The 20,839-nt window shown below is 37.7% G+C and overlaps 1 protein-coding gene across 6 annotated transcripts in view; it reads right to left on the bottom strand.

The window, feature by feature from the left end:
- Window positions 1-850: 850 nt before the first annotated feature.
- The window catches only part of LOC112570771 (mitogen-activated protein kinase-binding protein 1-like), a 55,586-nt gene continuing 35,597 nt past the window's right edge, over window positions 851-20,839 (bottom strand). For 2 of the 6 annotated variants that reach the window (XM_025249383.1, XM_025249384.1), the window contains exons 21-34: window positions 19,524-19,621; window positions 19,173-19,295; window positions 18,588-18,802; window positions 17,848-17,933; window positions 17,474-17,610; window positions 17,107-17,291; window positions 16,202-16,247; window positions 14,921-14,986; window positions 13,540-13,623; window positions 13,376-13,424; window positions 11,364-12,359; window positions 7,222-8,964; window positions 6,941-7,017; window positions 851-6,689 (exon numbers count right to left, since the gene is read on the bottom strand). In XM_025249383.1, the coding sequence (XP_025105168.1) occupies window positions 6,390-6,689; window positions 6,941-7,017; window positions 7,222-8,964; window positions 11,364-12,359; window positions 13,376-13,424; window positions 13,540-13,623; window positions 14,921-14,986; window positions 16,202-16,247; window positions 17,107-17,291; window positions 17,474-17,610; window positions 17,848-17,933; window positions 18,588-18,802; window positions 19,173-19,295; window positions 19,524-19,621 (4,205 nt within the window). In that variant the 3' untranslated portion in view covers window positions 851-6,389. The remainder of the gene's footprint in view (window positions 6,690-6,940; window positions 7,018-7,221; window positions 8,965-11,363; window positions 12,360-13,375; window positions 13,425-13,539; window positions 13,624-14,920; window positions 14,987-16,201; window positions 16,248-17,106; window positions 17,292-17,473; window positions 17,611-17,847; window positions 17,934-18,587; window positions 18,803-19,172; window positions 19,296-19,523; window positions 19,622-20,839) is intronic. The other 4 variants (XM_025249386.1, XM_025249387.1, XM_025249385.1 and 1 more) reach the window with 4 other exon arrangements.

Below are 20,839 nucleotides of genomic sequence, written 5' to 3'. Positions count from 1 at the left end.
AAGGGAGAACATCAAAATAAACATTTTCACAGCTTGTTTTGATAAATATTTCATACACAAAATACTTTATTAATCATTATAAACTGAAGATTAATCCTACATTTCTTTTGTTAGTTAATCATCTTTCTTTGCCATTAGTTTAATCAGAGCATCCTCACAATCAAACCAATTCATCTTTGCATCAGTTTCATTGATGCTTTTAGCTAATGTTTACATCTGTCCCATCTGAGGCTGAATCTTATAATACTTATGTGGGTTACATAGTCTTTTTCTGTTCTTTTTTCACTAAAGTTGTTGTCAGCAAGTGATCCAGTTTCACATTTTTATGAGACCATTTAAATGTATTTTCAAGGTGACTTCTACAAGATGACTTCATTAGGTTCTGATGGCTGAAGTCCTTGTCACAGTCTGAACTGTGCTACGGCAATTGATTCCAAGAACCAGCAAAGTGGGAAATGAATTCCTGTGAAAGTAAAGTTGATAGGGGTTGAGGGTGTTTTGTTTTTTTTAAGAATGGTTGGGGGAGGGATTGAATCTCTGTTTTCAGAACTGCAACCTTTTCAAACAATTTTATGTCTAAGATACATGAATTCAAAGACAACTCGGGGTACCAGAAAGGGAGACCTCAAAATTACCCTAGATTGTGTCCTGAGGGTTTGGGTCCTAGGTAAATTATTCTTTTCAACCAATTTCAATTCACTTTGTTTGTGTAATCTTAAGTATGCAACAGGAATAAAGATTAAAGGTGATGGTTGCTCGCAGGACACAAAAATGCCCCACTAAAAACGAAAAAGAAAGTGAAATACACAGCAAAGCATCAACCAATGAAAATTATTAAACCACCAGCAAGCAAATGTCACTTGTTTTATTCAAAGTTTTTAATGGAAATGAAACAGACAATTCACCACAAACATCGTAAACCTTTGAATAAGTTCACCTGGGTTACCATTTTCCAAGTTACCAAAATCAAGTATAATTTGCTTTTATAAGTGAAGATTTTGATTAGAAGTGTCCTGCTTAATATAAATATAAAAAGTCTGTAGCTAATAAATGTGCCACAAGAGGTCCCTCTCTGATTTGCTTATAACCCATAATGTGTGACAGTCAAAATGATGTTAATTGTATGTCCCACAAAAGAATCAGAAATAAAGTTAACAGCAGAAATATTTAAATTAGTACTGTGATATAGTTTCAAAATGCACCCCTCTTTACCTGTACATATTTTGGGACGATGAAGACGGGTTGAAATGTTATTGCTTTTCACAGAATAACATCAGTATCTTTGTTTCTTTGTTTTGCTTTCTGCTGTAACCAATCACCTACCCCTCAATCAAAAAAATAATATTATCAATATTTTGAGAATTAAAGCAAGTCACTTAGCCTCCCAATTAAAAATAATAAAAACCATGAATAAATGTTTTCTGTATCCTTGTTTTAAAAACTTAATCTAATCATCTACCTAGTCTCAAAATCAAATTATATATAAAAAAAAAATGTGTTCAGTATCCTTGTGTTGAGAACAGTTTACAAAAACATGATATTATACTTTAAAAACATAGTGGTTGGGGAATATGATCACAGAATAACTGGCATGAGCTAAATGAAACAGTCATGCAAGTGTGGAAGAAGTAAATGGACAAGTGATATGTAATCTGCTACCAACCCTAATGGCATCATGTGCATCTGGTTCAAATCACCTCTCCATCTGGGCTGAAGTGGCATGATAAGGCAGTTTTAAGAATCCGGCATAAAAGTTGAAAGGATACGTTAATCCTCCCCACACAGTTTATATTGTGTAATTCTGTTCTGCATGACACACACTACTACTGATTTCTTTTGCACTGCATCAACATACTGATCTGTTCATTATACCAATCAGTTCACACAAAAAAATTGTGCATCATAAGGCATACTGTGTTACTTCTACCTGAGTAGACTGGTTTTGCTATAGTTTGTATTTTGGTTATGACAACACTGGTTTCTCACAGTTCTCTCAATAAAGCAGTCTACTTCAACACACTAATAAAACATACTTCTTGTTTATCTTTAGTACATAATACAATTCACAGCAGTCTTTGTAACATGGCAACAACAGCAGCTTAATTCTTTAATTCAGCAAAAACCACAGAAGTATCAAGAAAAATCAATGAGAAAATAAAACGCAGATTTCCAAGCAAGTTTTCTTGCATGGGGATAAAACTGTTCATGTCAGCCCTTTACATATTCTATCATCATAGTGTCACCACACTCCTAATAGCAATGTTCATACATGCCTCAAGTTCCTTCCATGCGTGTTTAATGACTGATGTGAAATGTATGGCCACAAGAGAAATACAAGGCAAATACACACCCTCACAAAAACCCCAGTATGAATGTGGAGTCTTATGCGTCCTTAGATATTTTAATTTAGAACCAAAATGAAACCTGTACTATGGTGAACAGTTATCAAAGAATTCATCAAAGACAGTACACAGACAGATCATATATTATTTGTAAACACAACACAAAAACTAATACATTTTAAAAATTGTGGGGGAAACTCAAACATCCACAAACCAAGCCCACCAAAGCCCACAACCAAATATGCAATACACAAGGCTCATACAAATTAAATGTCCAAATCTGAATAACAATTCACTGAGAATAAACAATATCAACAATATGCTTGCATGAAACAAAGACAAAAATTACAATGATAGAAAAATGATAAATCTTGGACAAAACCCAGTAGACAGTTTTTCACTACCAACTTTGTTTTTATTGCACTGACAGGTGTCACTGATAAAAGTAAATAATTATGTTCAGCTTTCAAGCACAACATAAATGACATGCAGCCACAAAAACATACTACTATTGAATGCTTTGTTCACTCAGCTGAAATTCAGACAATTCACCAACATAAAATACAATAGATATATGCAGGACATCTACAGCTGTTTCCAAAGGACAAAAATGAATATTAAAAATTGCCTTTTGACTTCATATCCTAAAAACCAAACACTACCAAAAACTCAAATTGTTCCTCTCGAGCATATTTATAAAATAATTTACTTATCCATAGGCATTCAAAAACAAGCTTTTATGACAAAACTGTGCATTAATAGAGGCTTAATTTTTGTAACAGCATTGCAGGTGTATTTAAAATGTGCAGGTGACCCATGGATAACAATAAATCTCTTCCCTTTTTCAGAAATGGTTTGACTGCTTATTCTTTTCTTATGGACAAAATCTACGAGTGCAAATGCTGTTTTTACTTTTCTAATTAAAACATATAAATATCCAAGCAATTACCTTTTACTAGAATGAAAAATAATGCCTTTTCCCTTCCCTTAACTCCTCCACACTGATGATGATTTGCATAATTATATTGCTTCCATTAACTACTGTTTTTGAAACAAATACTATTGCCTCGACAATTTTCAAAAACAGTAGTTAATGGAAACAATGTTTTAAAATGACAATGATTCTGTACCCTCTTTTAATGCTCTGTTGAAAGAAATAGGATAAGAAAGATAGGCTGATACCCTGGAATGTACCAGAATGAGCAATATCATTAAGATGTTACTGGCAAAAATGAAAATGAGAAAAAAATGAGAAAAAAGGTGCAGTTTTAGGATGGTATTTTATATTTTATGTCTTATTAGAGAGCATAAACATGTACAAGCTGTAGAATTTGAATGCCAAAGAGACCACAGCCACCGGCACCAACACAAAATGACTTCTGGTATGTCACAAGACACTAGTTTTTTTACTTCTTCCATAACTATAACCAAGATATAAGTCTTTATATGTTATTTAGGTATCAAGAAAGTGAAGTCTAGGTTATCCTGTGGCAAAGTTTTGTTCAAAACACCAAAAACAGCGGGTAGAAATGAGGCAAACAAACACAATGACAAAATACCCACTTTATGAACACGTTAAATATTTACATCTTTTGATACTTCAGCCAGTAAAACACAACCGTTACATTTTGAATATCATCAGTGACATTCTATAAGCATCAATAATCTCAAGAGATATAAACAAGTAAATGCAAACTCTTGTGTCTAGAAGTAGGACAAGATCTGAACACACCACACAGCAAAAACAACAGCATGCATGTTGGTTTCTTACATCTCTACACAAACTAAACAAACAGCGCTGCCTAGAAATAGCAAGATGAAAGACAAGCTGCCCTATTGCATTTTTAACTCATTGAGTCCTGGCCAGACATATTTGTCTGGCCCCTTCAGCAACTATCAAGTCATCAAGTCCAGGCTGCCCACCCATGTCCTTCATATTCAGTAACTTTTTCTATAGAGCAATGTTAACCAAAAGGGAAGAAATCCAAGCATTTTGCTAAGTGAAACATGTTTGAAAAAAGTCATATCATATCCCTTAACATTGAAACAGGAAGATGTTAATTTGAAGATTTGAGTTTTTCTAGAGGTACCCTTTTTTTTTTAAATGATGGCAACAGACAGCTAGCAATTTTTCACCATTATTGAGCTTATATCTGATGCTAAAGTTGTTCTTCATCATCATATGTTCATACATCTTGTAGGAACATTCAAGTCTACTAACTACACACCATAGTGATCATCAGCCTATAAAGACATTTTATTTTTCATGATAAAATTGGATATTCCTAACTTCTTTTGGATTTACAAGAAATGCTATTTCACAATGGAATAAGGTAGGAACAGCTTCTTTCTCCTAACTCTAAACTTTAATTGTAATTTTGATTTATATTCCTGACATTTGTAGTCTATTTTTTTATTATTATTTTTCAAAGTACATGTATTTCAATTTTAGACATACCTGGGTATAAGAATCAAAGGTTAAGGCCCAGACTCAAAGTATTGCTGTCCATTTATTTTTAAGAAAAAGCTGTAAAGCCATCCTTTATTACTGTAAACCTAGGAATTTTTTTCCCCACACACAGTACTGATAATGTTTAGCAGTTCTTGCTAGCAAAAGTGAAGCAGTTCTTAACATTTGATACAAGAGTTTGCCATTGTCTAGAATCTCCAAATCACAGATTTTCCAAATTTAATATCTTTAAAAATTTTCAGATCACCTTTCTTTTTTTTGTCTTAAGATACCAAGTTTTTAACACTTTTTGTGGTGTGCAATCATCAAACTTACCTAATGCCACAACTTTATTATTTATATTTGTCCTTTTTACATTTGCCTGTAGAATGACATGATCAAAAAACATTGTTCAAGGAATTTAGCCAACAAACACTTAACATTTAGACATTAAAAAATGTTTTATTTGCATACATGCTTGCATAGCTTCTTAGCACTTCGATGCTTACCCATTTATTGCTATATTATGATTATCTAATATTTATAACAGGCTTGCCTAGCCATTATATCAGTGCTAACACCTAGACACTCCCACCACAGCCAGTTCACAAACGAGTATTCATTCTGACTCACCACTATCATCCTTTTAACATAGTCACGTTCTAACAATCACCTTCAAAAAAAAAAAAAAATCACAGCTCACAACCTAGTTAACAAGAAACATTTCAGCTGTCCCTTTCAACATTTTCTCATCAGAAATCTTAGCTCACTAAGCAAAAGTCATCTCAACATCATTCGCTCAAAATTCTTATCATAATCAACACAGCAGCATACACTGTGCACACTTGAAAATAATATTATTAAATACAGTATTTAAAAAAACATAAAAAAGATGCATCATCATATCAAAAACTGAAGAAGGAATGGCTATTTTTGATAGTAATTTTATCTGCTTTACACACATTTTCCTCTCAGACATGGCTCTTACAATCTCCAAAGTGATTTTCAGATGACATAAGCACCATATATAGACTCTGTAAATGCCATGATCAAAAATTAAACACAATGCAATGTATTTATTGTTTACCATGCCTTATAAAGACAAGTTCTTGGCACTAAAGAAAAACATGCCTTTGAATGCAGTATTTTAACCACAAAGCATATAGGCCAGTATTTTAATGCTGATAGACAGACTAGCCCTCTGCTGTCCATCTTCCCTTCAGTGTGCCAAATCAGAGAACTACAATGGAATTAAACCACCAGTTTTTGTATACATTTGTAAGCCAGTGTGCAAAACTTACTGCAAAGTCTGAATCACCAGCATACTTCTACACACTCATGCCATTCATACAGTTTTGATCATGGAATGTATATAAATAGGCAAAAAAATAATGTGCCTATTACCGACAAAAAAAAATCTTCACAGATCTGGTCATATAAAAAAATAAAGCACTTATGGTTTGCACTTCTGCAGGACACTTTCAAGTCACATCAGTTGAATGTGCAACAGCTTTTTTCCCCATTTTCTCCTTAAAAGAAACCTTGCAAGTGAATCCATAATGATGAAAGGTCTCTGAATAAAATTTCTTTAATGCTGCTTAAGAAGGGTTTCTCTCCAGGCGTTCTTTGACTAGCTTGATCAGCTCATCCGACAGTTCCCTTGACAGTTGTGACACGAATGGCTGAAGCATATCCCGTGCTTTGTCTATGACTGCACCATCCCTTCTTCCAGATGCTTCTCCAACAAGAGGGCAGCTGAGTGGTTTTGAGCTGTCATCTGAGGAAGCAGGAGACTGCAGAGCTAGCTCAGCAAGTGCCAGATGAGTTTCATGAAAAGCTGCCGACATCATCAGCAGCATCTGGTTATGGCCACCTCCCACACTGGTGCTATGCTGCAGCTATGCAACATCAGTAACAAAGTAAAAATGAGTGGTGCATTATAGCCTAAAATATTAAAGTTCATATAAAAATCCTGTACTTGTTCAGAAAGCCAAACCCTGACTACAAAGACAAACTTCTCAAAATATTCAGATTAATAGCAGTCATTCAGGAAAATTTTAAAATACCCATACACATTTTTCAAGTCATTTAAGTCAAAATAATGATTATGTAGATATGGAGCACACTGAAACAAAAGGACGAAAGTTACCTGCATATGAAAATCCTTAGCTCTCTGTACAGCTGACTTTAAATCTTCCAGTATGCTAGCACATGTTTGCAATGACTCTGCGAACAAAAGAATGAACAACTCATTCAAAGCTTGAAAAAATATTCTATAAAAGAAATGCACTGTCAAAAATGTGTTCTTTTACAACCAGGACAGGGATTGAATGGATAGAAAAATCAATAATCCAATATCCATCTTGGGCTGGACTTTATATCATTATTCTCACAGCTTGGATCTCTCTCTCTCTCACACACAAATTATACCTTGACTTAATGCAGTGGCCACAGTGAGTGAAGAAACATCTGACTTTGGAAGCTGGAGGGACAGACGACTTCGATCAAGTCTTCCTTGTGATGAAATATTCTGCAGTGACAAATCATCTTCTGGTGTGGGGTGACCGTGCATGTCAGAGTCTGTATCAGTTTCTGACCCAAGCCCCGTGTCTGACTGACTGCGAGGAGAAATCTGATACTCTACTGATGCAGGTGACCCAACAGCAGCATTGGCATTTCGTGGAAATGGGATCGTAAGATTGCCAAGTTCACAAGCAAGATGACCTGATGTTTGATGATTCAAGCGTGCTATACGCTCACGCACTGATATGTCTGGCATTCCCATGTCATGTAACGCATCTATCCTTGATGTTACAGAGTCGGAAATCAAAGCATCCTCTTGTTCACCAATCTGAAAAGCACTGCAACTTGCAGAAGCTGGTACAATATTGGGAACCAACCTCTGCAACGAAGGCTGATCACGCTCTGGAGGATCAAACCTTTCTGCACTTAAGGCAGCTCCAGCTGCTCGTTCTCGCCGCTGCTGAGAAGCTGTAAGTTCTATTTCCTGAACCACTGCCAGTGTTCTTGCAGTGGAATATCTGTTCTCTAAAAACCCTGAGGCTTTGAAGTTTGTATTTTCTGCATCAAAAACTGTACACGAGGATGAGTTTGGATGAGAAGAGGCAGATGAAATATGGGGCAAAGGCTTCAGTGTGGAACTCAATGAGGCTGTGGTTTGGTCTGAGCTTAGGCAACTATCTGAATGACTGACAGACACTGGGGAGGCGGCAGTTGAGTCTTCTTCTAAACTATTTTGACGAGCTCCCAGTATACCGGAGTTTCCAAGTAAGATGCTTTTAGCTTGTTCTAATGTCAATTCTGATGAACGTTTGCGTAGCTGGGCTGCTCGCTGCAACAACCCTGAATGACCTGTTCGAGGAGGGGCAGATGGTGGTGGCATCAAACGAGCATCAGGAGTCTTGTCTGAAGAAACATCTTGAACCCCTTTTGCAAGGCTAAACTGCATTTTGGAAATAAAGCTACTAGGAGGTACTGAGTGTCTGGAATTCACAAGTGAGCTGCTGACCTTTACTGACTTTTGTTGAGGGCCAGACCTCTCCTTTTCAACGGTAAGGTGATCTGAGGAGGAACTGTCAGTTGAAGGAGGATCATCAACAGTGTTGATGTCAGGCACACTTAGAGACAAATCTGCCAATGCCCGTAGATTTGATGGTAATTCTGCACTTTTGGTAGTATTACCAACCATCTTGCTCTCCTCCTCCTCAAAGCAGGCAGCTAAGTTGGGTGTGGAAGCATGCATGGCCACTTTGGCAGCTGAAAGTCTTCCTCGACCTGGCCGTTTCTTAGCTCCACTTTCTCCTTTGATTCCACTAACAACATATCCAGACTTAGTGTTACTCAGAGCGTCAACCTGACAAGCCTGGCTGCTTGAGGAGGCTGACTTCAGGCGCGATGACTTCGTTGTTCTGAAGTACGAAGGAGCTTGTCGTACTTGTGAAGCAGCCCCAGAACTGATGACATTGGACTCCAATTTGGAAGTACCATTGCTGCGACGATTTTCTTTGGATGTTAGGGAGTTGGTCCCTTGAGTTGGTGAGCTGGTCAAGGTACGTTTGACTGAAGGAGGTAGGGTTCGGGATGGAGATGTAGGTACCTGATGAGGGGATGATGACACCACAGCTGCTGAAACATCACCTTCCTTCTTGCTGCCTGCAATGATTATAACATCTTAAGCTCAGATGACTGTATCTACTGCCAGATTATAATGACTGGAAGTCGAAAGAAATAAAACAATAATATCAAATGAATATTTTTATTGTAAGCTTTCTATGCTTCCACCTTGTAAGCTTTCTACAGACTTCTCTACTGTTCTGCAAGTTCTGTTGTATAAAGGTGAAAAAAAAAACTAAGCATGAAAAGCCAATATACTTGCCATGCATGCTAGAACAGAGCTGAAGTTGCAAATTTTTAAATAACTAATATTTTAGAACAATACTGCAAAATAAATAAAACACTTCATTTTATTTTGCCCATATAGGTCATATAACGAGACTTCTTATTAAAAGAAAATAATAAGCAATGGGCTACAAAAATTATGATCTGATTTCAACCCAACATTGCTAGAAATAACTTTAGATAAACAAAATCAAGGCGTGTAGTCCATGCAGATCTAGTTTCATGCTCCAATCAGAAAACTGTTGACATAGGCCTAGTAGTAGAATAGTATGGTGTGGAAATATAGCTGGCAAAAAGTGTTAAACAAAATGAACAAGGCAATGAAAAGTTGCAATGCATGGAAGAAGGCGCAGCCTAGCTACAATCAAAGCTGTCTCAGGATAGTCGTGCATATATCTCCTTGGAAATGTCTCTTTTGTTTACAGGCCTAACAAAAAAAACAAAACAAAAACCAACCTAAAATACTATACTAACATTGTTTACATTTTAACAGATTGTTTTTGCATATCATATTGTTAAATGCATATCAGAGACTTAAAAATGCATGTGTTTTAGAGAGAGAGAGTGTGTGTTGTGTGTTTGCGCATGCACTTCTTACGAAGGATAAGAGAATACAACACGAGTTGGAAAAGCAAGAGTTGAAATTGTGAGTAAACAATGGCCTGTTGGCAGAATGAATGATTTCTTCAATAGACAAATAGTAATTATTAGTAACAAGCTGCAGGGGATTGGTCCAGTATTTCAAGTTCAATGTTACTGTTAACTTCTCCACATGAACAAATTATAACTGCTTTACAATTTTATATACATACAAGTTAGATACAATTTTACACACAGTATGTTTAGAAATATGAAACACAAACATGATACCTGCTGAAGAATATGTGACTTGGTCTACATAGTAACTTGTGAAAAAGCTTAACTCCTTGTGTGTGTATATATATACACGTCTGCACGTACATATCAGTAGCCTCCACTCCCCAACCCTGCCCTCCTTCCTACGCAAGTAGAACTATTAATGAAGTATTACGCAAGACAATTATGGTGAAACAAAAACTGCAATGTGGCACTTTTTCCTTCCTTTGTTCCGCACCCAACACCAAATGGTATTTATCTAATTATCATGAGAATTATGAGGTGGAACATAAATCTAATTATCATGAGTATGAATTTCAAGCCCACAAAGTGAAAAACCTAGGACGCCTGAAGTGTAGGGCTGATGAAATGACGTGAAAAACATACACTATCATTTTTTATTATGTGCTTCGATAAACTATTTTTGCTATGCTTTAATGTTTTGACTGGTATCTACAAACTGCATGCATCTGTAAAAAGTGGTCTGCCAATATTTTGCATGTGCAGGTAAAAACATATTCATGCAGGTACTTGCATGCATGCACCTACACACACACACTCTCTCTCACATACACATTTACTAACTATGCTAGTTGATGCTCAGCTAAATAGGAACCATAATCTGTCCAAAGGGATATCAATAACACTTGCTTTTTATGGAATATCATCTAGACAATGACATGAATGCAGATGAACTTTCATGTTTCACTGGACCAGTCTATTTTCATGCTAATGATAAAAGCTATTTTTGGTCAACTGTTAGGAGTAATCGATTTTTAACTGCTCATAACTATTAGACGTTATTTTTATCTGCTCGTAATTGTTAGGAGTATATGTGCCCAAGATTAACTGGATGAAATACTTTGTCACAGCCTATCCTTCTTCAACTCCATAGTGTTTGGCAAAGTTCTCATCACAGTCTACAGATTAACTTCCAACATACAGCAGATGATTAACCATCAAAATCAGCTTATTTGAAATTTGCACAAATTGGGGTGATATAAATGCCAGTATATCAATGCCGAACAAGTGTAAAACATAGTGACTTTGTTATCAACATATACAGATAATGAAATACACAGAACTGTGAATAGAGATATATCTTCCTGTCATACACATATAAGTCTTTGTTATTGGCAAAGCAGACATAGTTCTAAGACAATCTGTAGAGGATACCACCAACAGTGGTTAAACTAGACTCTTGACATCAGCAGATCAAAAACATGGAGGAACAGTAGCTGGCGACAAGGACTGCAGTCCACACTGAGGCATGCAGTTACCAAGCAACACAGCTTTACCAGAAGATGCTGTGGACACTTCTGATCCTGCACTCTGGACCTGAGCTGTCTGGGCCTGCCGAGACTGTACCGACTCAAGACCCTTACTGCCATCTGCAGTAACTGGGGTGCTAGGTGATGCAGCCCGAATGGTGCTTGAAGACTGAGGGCTACTACTTCTAATCAAAGAGCTGCGAGGGGGCTTATTAGGAGGCACCTGTGCTGATTCAAGTCGACTGTTTGTACCCCTGTTTGGGCTGCTTGAAGGAGAGGATGTAGGGGTACCACTTCTAGACAAATGAGGACTTTTCAGAGGTGGTAAGTTCCGTGGAGGTTTTTTAGGGGGTTGTGGACTTCGTGAGGTCCTGAGATCTGGTGATCGAGGAGGCTTACAAGAAAGAGAAGCCCGAGGAAGTTTAGGTGATTGTGAAGATGAGACATCAGGGGAGTGAGCTTTCCTAGCTGCCCTAGATGACAAAGTTGATCTACTAGGCCGAGGTGATGATGGGCAGAGAGGTGGTTTAGGTGACAAAGGCGGGGTTTGGGGTGACTGCGGTGACCTGAAGTCTGGAGAACGACTGTTGCGAAGAGGTATGCTGTTAATAGGAGGCCTACTTTGCCGAGGTGATTGTGGAGGAGTTGTGTCTACTATGCCAATAGGTACAATCCCTATAGGTCTCATGTCATGGTTCCTGACTAACTTTGGTGACAGACAACCTCTGTGCTCAGGTGAAGGTGGGGCTCTTGGAGGCCTGGATGAGCCAACCAGATAAGGTGAGGGAAGATTACATTCTACACAATCAGTGCTCTGTTTAGTGTTTTGGACTGCAGGCAAAGGGATCTTACTACCATTCAAAGGTGGCACTGAAGTATTCAATCTATCTCCTCTGACATGAAGCAGTGATTCAGGGACTGGAATTCTGGGGAGGGGGTGCTCCTCCTTGATAGTCTGCTGAGGCAGGGACAAGTCAGCCCAGAAACGACGAAGAGTTCTCGGTGATGGGGTTCCACATGTGCCTGGTAAACAACATGAGGGGACAAGAAAGAAAAACAACATGCATCCTTCAATTACTCTGCAAAAGTTTACCCATGCTGTGCATTAAGTAAAACAAAGATAAATCTAAAAGAAAAACCTAAAAAAAATCCACAAAATTATCTTATTCTGCCAGACCACCCCTCCATAATATCCAAGAGTGCCATACATTGACGACGATGTAATCCTGAATAAGAATGCTTACATAAAATCCAAACTTCTGCCAGTTAAAGAATTAAAAAAAAAAAACCAGACTTAGTCTCAAAAAAATAAATGCCTTTTTCACATTAGATCAATAATAATTTGGGCCAGTCTTGGATTACAGCTTATATTGACACTGACAAACTACTGACTCTTCAAGTTAAAATCCCAGATTATGCTACACATGATCTTGGATCAGTTATGGAAACCACATGCTCCAATTAGGTTAAAAGGTCAACCACTGACCACAGCCTGCTAAAATCTAGGTCTGAACTTTCCAGATTGTCTTCCCTCATACTTTTCAGTTTTCGCCATACAAATCATTTCATCAGGAGAGAAAAATTATTCTCCAGATGATTGTTTTACTATCAATGACTTCTAAAATACAAACAGAACCTGCTGGTGTTGATGATGACAGAGATAGCACAGACAATAATGATAATATCAAACAAGAGTGAAGCATTTAAAGCTCCTTTTTACAATAACTGATAAATGCACATAAATAAACTTGACATGCAAAGAAAATGTATTATATGATGATTGCTTTAATATACAACATTTAATGCAAGAAATTTGTTTCTTATAAATACCTGCTCATGCTACTGAGTGCATCATAGCCAAAATCATTATATTCACATCAAGATATAGCATGTGCTTGATATAATGAAAGAAATGTGCAAGAAAACTCCTGGTGTGGTTTGCATATGCCCTGTGTTGGTTAACACAAGATGTGTACTGAACTACTTAGAAAGTGCCAAAATTATTTGGAAGGGGACAAAACAGGCATTCAAAAACTCACCTGGACTAGACAGGTTCTGTGAAGATCTGGGACTTGTAAAAATAGGCTCCTGCAATGAAAACAGAAACTGTCAACCATTCATACTGCATGAGGGCTCCAATACAGATGTAAGCATTTGTATCTGAGACTAAGTTGCCAAGATTAAAATTCTACAATTAACTTACTTTGTTCTCCAGCTTGGTAGGAGGTGAAGGTGGGTCATCTTTGTCTGGAGACTGATTTAGCAGCCCTCCTGATCGCCAATTCATCTAAATCACATATCACATTATTTGTGAACACAAGTGAAAAGTTATGATTAAAATCAAACTGAAAAAATGATATTGTCTTTGGTCAGCAGCTGTTAAAACTGATCCACATTTTAGCTTTGATTCAATAAATTTAATTCAATAGCAAAAACAATAACAAATGTAAGTGACATCTTTACATGGTAAAATAACCTTTTAAATACTTGAAAATGCTTAGTATAAAAATAAAAAAGTAGAGAAGGTAAAAAATGAATTTTATTAATAATCCTTTTATAAAGCATGGTACTTATATCATCATTTTACACAAACTTTTAAAAGGCATGCACATACCGTAAATTAAAAAAAAGTTCAAATGAATAAAAATGAAGCAAAAGAAAAGATGACCACCAAAAATACAAAAAGCAGAGAGATATCTTGAAGCTAAATAAGCTTATTGCTGCTTATAAGAGATTTCCAAACAAAGCAATACAGACAATCAACACAAAGGATAATAATACAACAGAACCTGTCCTCTTTTATCAACCTGTTGGCAAGCAATCCTGACCTAAAACATCAAATAATAGATCCCTGTAGGCTGCACCAAATATCAAGGGAAAAGGAAATGTCACTGCAAAGTGTTGTCTTGTATTGTGATTTCCTGTTATCAATACTATTTCCTTCACAAAATGTGTGATTATTTGTTCTTTGCTTTTTCAGAACTTTATGATTTGCAATATATTGTGACAGTGTAACAACACACTGTTAACACTAGCTCCTGTTAGTCCTCAATACAGGCATGATGTAAACTCATTTCCTACTGCAGTAACAATTAGTCAAGTAAAAATTATCAAAAAAAGATGTGTAACAGTTAGCAAGCAGGCTTCATGAATACTGGCAACAAAACACAAATTTCCTGTAAGTGCTGGTTCTGTCTTTGGTAGAAAGGTAGAATGCTCTCGCAAAAAGAGTACTTGAATTAATGCTTTGAAACTGGTTATCACCCTTATATCACACTGTTCAAACTTTGGGAGAGATTAAAGGTGTCAATTGTAGATTTTTGACGACAGTCTCTGCTGTTCTGATTGTTAATGAACAGGTTATTAGGTTATTGAAGCTCAGAGTCTACCATGATTTGTAAGCAGCACCAATACCACTGTCTACAAGCAATATTTCACATCACTGTCTCTACAATCACTCATTTTCGCCATCCCTCTCATACTGCATTGTTAACAAACAAGATTTGCCAAGTCTGATAAGAGGAAACAATGCCAGACAATTCTAAAGCCAGTTCAACACGTTCTGGGGAAGAGACGCAACTCACATCCACCAGACGTCTGCGTGTCTCATCCATAGCACGTGCCATTTCTGACTTGCTCTTCCGAAGAGGCTGTAAGGCAGTAGGTAGGCATCAAGATAGACAACAAAACCACAGTTACAACCTGAACCAATTATTAGAGCTTGACAAAAGGATAAAAGTGTTTAGGGAGACTTGAAGCAGCAATGGAAAATACTTAAAATCTAGCCTTCACTTTAACCAAAGGGTAATGCATGTAGGGTAACTGAGTTTGGAAGGGGGAGACCAAAAGTCATGCAATAATTGTTTTAAAACGTTTCTGAAAACAAAAAAGAAAGTAAATGACAGAATAAAAGCCATGCATATATATAATCTTTGAGTCCTTAATAAAGATCAGTCTGTCAAAGCAATAAAGCACAGGTGGTGTCAACAGCTGGCAGATGCTGATGAAGCCATCTAAATCCTGGCAAATGGTGAAAACTGGCGCTAACACTCAAGAGCATCTCTTCTCCCCAGCATGATTAGCAGCTAAGTCCCAGAGGCCCAAAACATTTATTCGCTATCAAACCAGTTCATCCAACTAATGTTCCAACAACCAGATTGACAGAAGGTGCTTTGAGTAATCAGAAACTATTCAACATTCAATCAACATTCAATTGTTCAATGTCTGATGCAAAATTATGTTTTCCAAATTATCAAATGCTAAAATAAGTCTTTTCTACAATTTGGTGATATCCTTATTTATAGAATTAAAATGTGTCCAACTTTGGCCAAAGGTTGACCGTACAATGAGTTTTAAAACTACCAGAAAATAAATATTAAAACATTTGACAGAGCCTGAGATCAGGCTTAGACAATTCAAGATGAATACTTTACTATTTTTTACATTTTCAGTACAATTAGGTAAAGGTATGGGTTACACAGCTTTGTGCCCTTGGAGGCAAGTGGTTCACCATGTCTTGTGAACATAATTCTTCTTACAATGCCTATAACTTCCCTGATAAATCAGGTTATCATAGACGACTCACAGGACTGAGGCAGTTTTCAATCACTGGCCCTAAACAGCTTTGAACCTTCTGCACTAAGATGCACTAGCCATACATTTGTAGGCCCTCTTTAGTCTTACACTACTATTGTAAACTAACAGAAAATAAGTAATAAATTTTATTTAAAGTTGTAAAAAAAAAATTTAATCTGGAAATAATGCCAAGTAAACATTTATGAAGGCAAGGGTTAGACAGATCGCTTTGCGGATGTTCTGTCACTGTGTGCTTTATCAATGACTGGTTGTAGGTTTCTAATACTCACATCAAGCCAGTTCTCCGGTCGTTGATTTGCCCCTGAAAGTCCAAGTCTGCAAGCATATGGACTTCATATGTGACTGACATGGTAAAGAATAGGAATAAAACTTCCTGGCAGATTTTTTTTTTTTTACTATGAAGATTTTATTATCGTATCTGCCTACAGCAGAATAGAATACTAAAGTAATCCTGATCTCAAACTTGTTAGAAAATAAAGTTGAACCACTAGTTTGGCCTTACTCTTAATTCAAACTATTTTATCTTGCACATCAAGTTTTATAATGACACAGGCGATTCATGTTGCAATAAACCCCACTTTGCAGGGCTTTGCAACTGTTAGGATAGAGCACTGTTCTCTTCATTGCAGGATCTTATTTGGCATGATCTAGATTGCATGAGCTGTGGCCAATCAGAATGCTGAAATATGATAGCATCTCTTTTACTCCAAATTACACATCAAAATGATACTATGGTCAGGGGAAATATGTTTTCCTCTTTTATCAATGTGGGAAAATTACCTGTTTATTTTTTATCATCTTCTTACTCTTTCTGCTTCTTCTCTTGTTTTGTTTTGTTTTTTTAATTTTTGTTTAGGTTTTTTTTGGAGGGGGGTGGTTGAGTAAAATGACTACAGTAGCCACAGTGGCTACCACAAGCACATTTTTATCGAGTTTGTCTGCTATATTGCCTTACACCTGTGATCCTCTTCATGGATGTTCTTGTAACCTTATAAGCCAGATGTGAATGGCGTTTGCTAAATGAGTAGAGAAGCAAGCACAATGTTTCATGTGCAGTCCTTGAAAATACTGAATCACCCTTTATCAAATACCATGTCAGCTTAAATCAAGTTTCAAGTGAAGTTACCAGACTTTAATTAAAATACAGGAATTCACATGCAAACAAAAAACATACCTTCCTGCACCAAAATGAGAACGTGAGAGGAAACGAGAGGAGAGGCTGAGACGTGGGGAGAAAGGCACATTAGAGGAGTTGCTATCTTCAGCTGCCTGTTCCACTGACGCCACATGCTGAGCAAACTTCTCAGCTGTTATTGGAGTGAAGCTCACACTCTCAAAATTCTCTTTCACAAACTGTTCCTGCAATTGATTAAAAACAAAGGCATTAACTGTTGCTGCCCATTAAGGAGAAGGCAAAGAATGGGAACAACAGACTCTGTTTCAAAAGTTCTGATTTTCAATTCTTGCTCTCTACAATGTTACAAACATATAAAGAAACTTTACATTATCATAACAAATCTTTGACTTTAGGAGGCACTCACCTTGTCAGGCGTGCGTGCCAGAATGTCATGATCAGGATCTGAAGGTGTGCTGGCTGAAGAAGAAACTTGCGTTTCATCAGGTGGATCATCATCATCTTGATCTTCTAGTGATATTGGCTCTGTAGTTTCCGAGTCAGCTGTCCAGCAAGGCCAAATGACAGTTAGAACATTAAATGCATTTGAAAATAGTATAAAACTGATTCAAATACTTTGTTAAATTGTTGCATTCAACTGCAAAATATTAAACATCAATGATTCATTTTCTTTTGTGAACTGCTCTTTCATACATATGTATATGAATGAAAACATCCATGGGTGTGCATATTAACATGCACTTTGCTTGCACACATCCACTCACACATCAATCCCCTCACCTTCATCCATATTTGACGATGATGCAGGAGTAACCTTCTTCTTGGAACACACCCTGCCTTCATCCACTGCAAACACCTGATAAGTGCTGCAAAACATATTGTAGAACATTTACATTGCACTATAGTTTGTCTAGTAATCTTATGCTTTAAATGGTGAAAAAAGTAATCTAACATTTATTTTACCTGTTAAGATGTGACTCCTACTTCAAAATAAAAAATAAACAAATAGAAAGACCCACTGTTTAGTGCATGTTAGACCATGGAGGCAGAACCCAACCCTCTTTCTCCACAGCATTTTACCTCCTGTGATAAATCAGGTACCTATTTCTGCTGCACAGCTGCAGGGTGGGCAAAGGGAATTTTCAAACAGGTCTTAAATAAGCCAACAACCTTCTTTCTCCAAAGTTGGGCACATTAAACACCAGGCAAAGCAGCCTCCCCTCAGAGATATAAAACTGTGTACAGGTTCAAGAGACACATATACATGCACACCCCTATATATACCCACACACACACGCATCCATGTACATCTGTGTACATTTGGGTTCCCCCACCCCCCATACTGAAATAAAATCCAAGATAATTTAGCTGCTACCATGGAGAAATATTTAAGAATGAAACAATTAATTGAACTTAGTATAAAGTTTCTTGTCAGAACATGTAGTTTATCTGTGTGACTGCAAGTCTGAGTTAATGTCTATATGAGTTCATGTGCATCTCATACACAGAAAGTGTTTAACCTTGCATAAGTGTCCACAGTCTCTGAATCACTGGGTGGGTAAATGACCTCTGTGGTGTCCGACCAGTTATCCAGTTCATCAGCATCATCTAAGTCAAAGCTTGCAACTCTGTCTGTATTGAGGGAAAGCCTACTTCCCCACTTTCGACCTGTCATTCCAGCATCTGACCGGCGACCTGTTGGTTCACTCTTGCGTTTACCTCGCCGATCATCATACTAGACATAAAAACATTACACCTTGCTAGCATGTACTTTCTAAATTGATACATCTAGGGTTTACTAGAGCAATCAAATTATTTTACACTAAACCAACAATTATTTCAAAAGACCAGCACAAACAAGTATGGTGATGTAGCACTAGAATCCACAAAATTCTTTGTATGTAGATTTACAACAACAAAATATTTGCAGAAGAGTGCCAGAAAAATAAGATGCATGTTTATGTACAGCTTACCTGTCCCTGATGTAACAGGCAAACAATGAAAAAAAAAAAAAACAAAACAACCAATTATCCAGTAAAGCATTTCATAAAATACAAATTTTAAGTTTAAAATCATACACTGTCTATAAATACTTGAAAATTTACATCAGAGGAGCTGCGATCACTCTCTGCCAAAGAATTTGCTTCTTTGCCATTGAGATATGCTGGAAAGAAGTCTTCATCGTCATCTATGTTGGTTTCATCATCATCATCAATTATTGGTATGTTCTGTAACATACAACCACCAAGTTACACAACAACAAAAAGGCATATACACAGGAAACGTGTTCTCATTATTTCTAAAGACAGTCTATACCACATTTCATGAGAAAATAGGAGACAGGAGGAGAGAGTGGTTAGAAGGTCTGTATAAGGGCCAGCAAAGTCACATACATGCTATTCAAATTTGTAAAAAAAACAAAAAAAAAAAAAAAAAAACCACTTGCGAGCTCATACCTTTAAGGGAACATGTTGCTTGAATACTACTGTCTCACGTCTTAAGTCTGGCATCGAGGTCTGCAAGCCCCCAGCACCATAGGTGAACCGCCTCTGATCTGTTGGGCACACAAAATAAACACCTTTGTTGTCATCCTCATTCCAACTCCAGCACACAGAATCACAGTTTGACATCAAACAATCGCTACCGGCTGGGTAGCGTTTCAAAGAAGGTGGCCGCGTTGAACTGACAGAGAGTTGACATAAAGGGGTCTTGTAGGTGGCGCCCTGCCTGTGTCCGTTGTTTTTGGAGGCTGTGGGGTATAGTGCTTTACTGTGAGAGGGACACTGCTTTGAAAGAACGCCCTCGGCAGGCGACCTGTCTTCTTTATGAAGCATGTGTTTACCTAGTGAGATACTGGACGAACATCTCCGAGTTGTATCATCTGTGGCGTTGCTGCTTACTGGCACACCCGGCCACACCACATCGTGTGCTACGCACCTGATGGGGAGCGAGCGAGCTCCGTCGTGCATCCTTTCATCGCTGCACATGCGGCTTACTTCAGCTCCTCCCACGTGGCTCGATAACGATTGTGACAGACACCTCCCTGAATTCCCTAACGAGTTCACATCTCTAGCCGCGACTTTGCTGAGAGTTGATGGGGAATACAGCGAGGAATCGGGCAGAAAGCGACGAGGATTGAGCTGATACATGGAGTAGTTCCCACGAAAGTTGTTGCCACCCAACACAAACAGCCCGCACGCCATGATTGCATGCGACAACAGCAGGACGCCGTGTTTGTCCAATATCAGTCTCGGAAGATAAACAGTCTTTCAAAAAAATTGTAAAGTTTATATTGCTGGATTTCTCTCCGACCTGTTAATGTCTATCCGACGATAAAATCACACGATTAACTCAGATGTCCTTAATGCCGGGTCAATAAAACATCCACGGACATGTGTTCCGGCTAACAGGATTTTCAATAATTTGATTAGATATAGTTTGATATTCCTCGTTGTGGGGGTCCATCTCACAGACTACACAATAATAGTGCGACAAAATACCTCGCCATCATAACACAACACTTCATCAAAGACTGGTTTGGACTTAACAAAATAACTGACGTCTGACGGAGCGTTCCGTGCAGGATTCCCCGAGACCTGTGGGTATGGTGCCGCTGCGTGATGACCAAACCTGTTGACACAACTCACACAGATTCTCCCAGCCGTTTCCTTTGTGGTTTACACACGAAGCGATAATCAGGTTCTGTAGCACCTGACGAGCGACTATTAGTGCAATCAGGCTCTGAAGCACCTGATGAGTGACCACTCGTGCT

This window comes from Pomacea canaliculata, linkage group LG8 (assembly GCF_003073045.1).
Source record: "Pomacea canaliculata isolate SZHN2017 linkage group LG8, ASM307304v1, whole genome shotgun sequence".
Lineage (NCBI taxonomy): Eukaryota > Metazoa > Mollusca > Gastropoda > Architaenioglossa > Ampullariidae > Pomacea > Pomacea canaliculata.
Note: the sequence above shows the minus strand (reverse complement) of the source record. Positions and strands in the feature narration are given on the sequence as shown.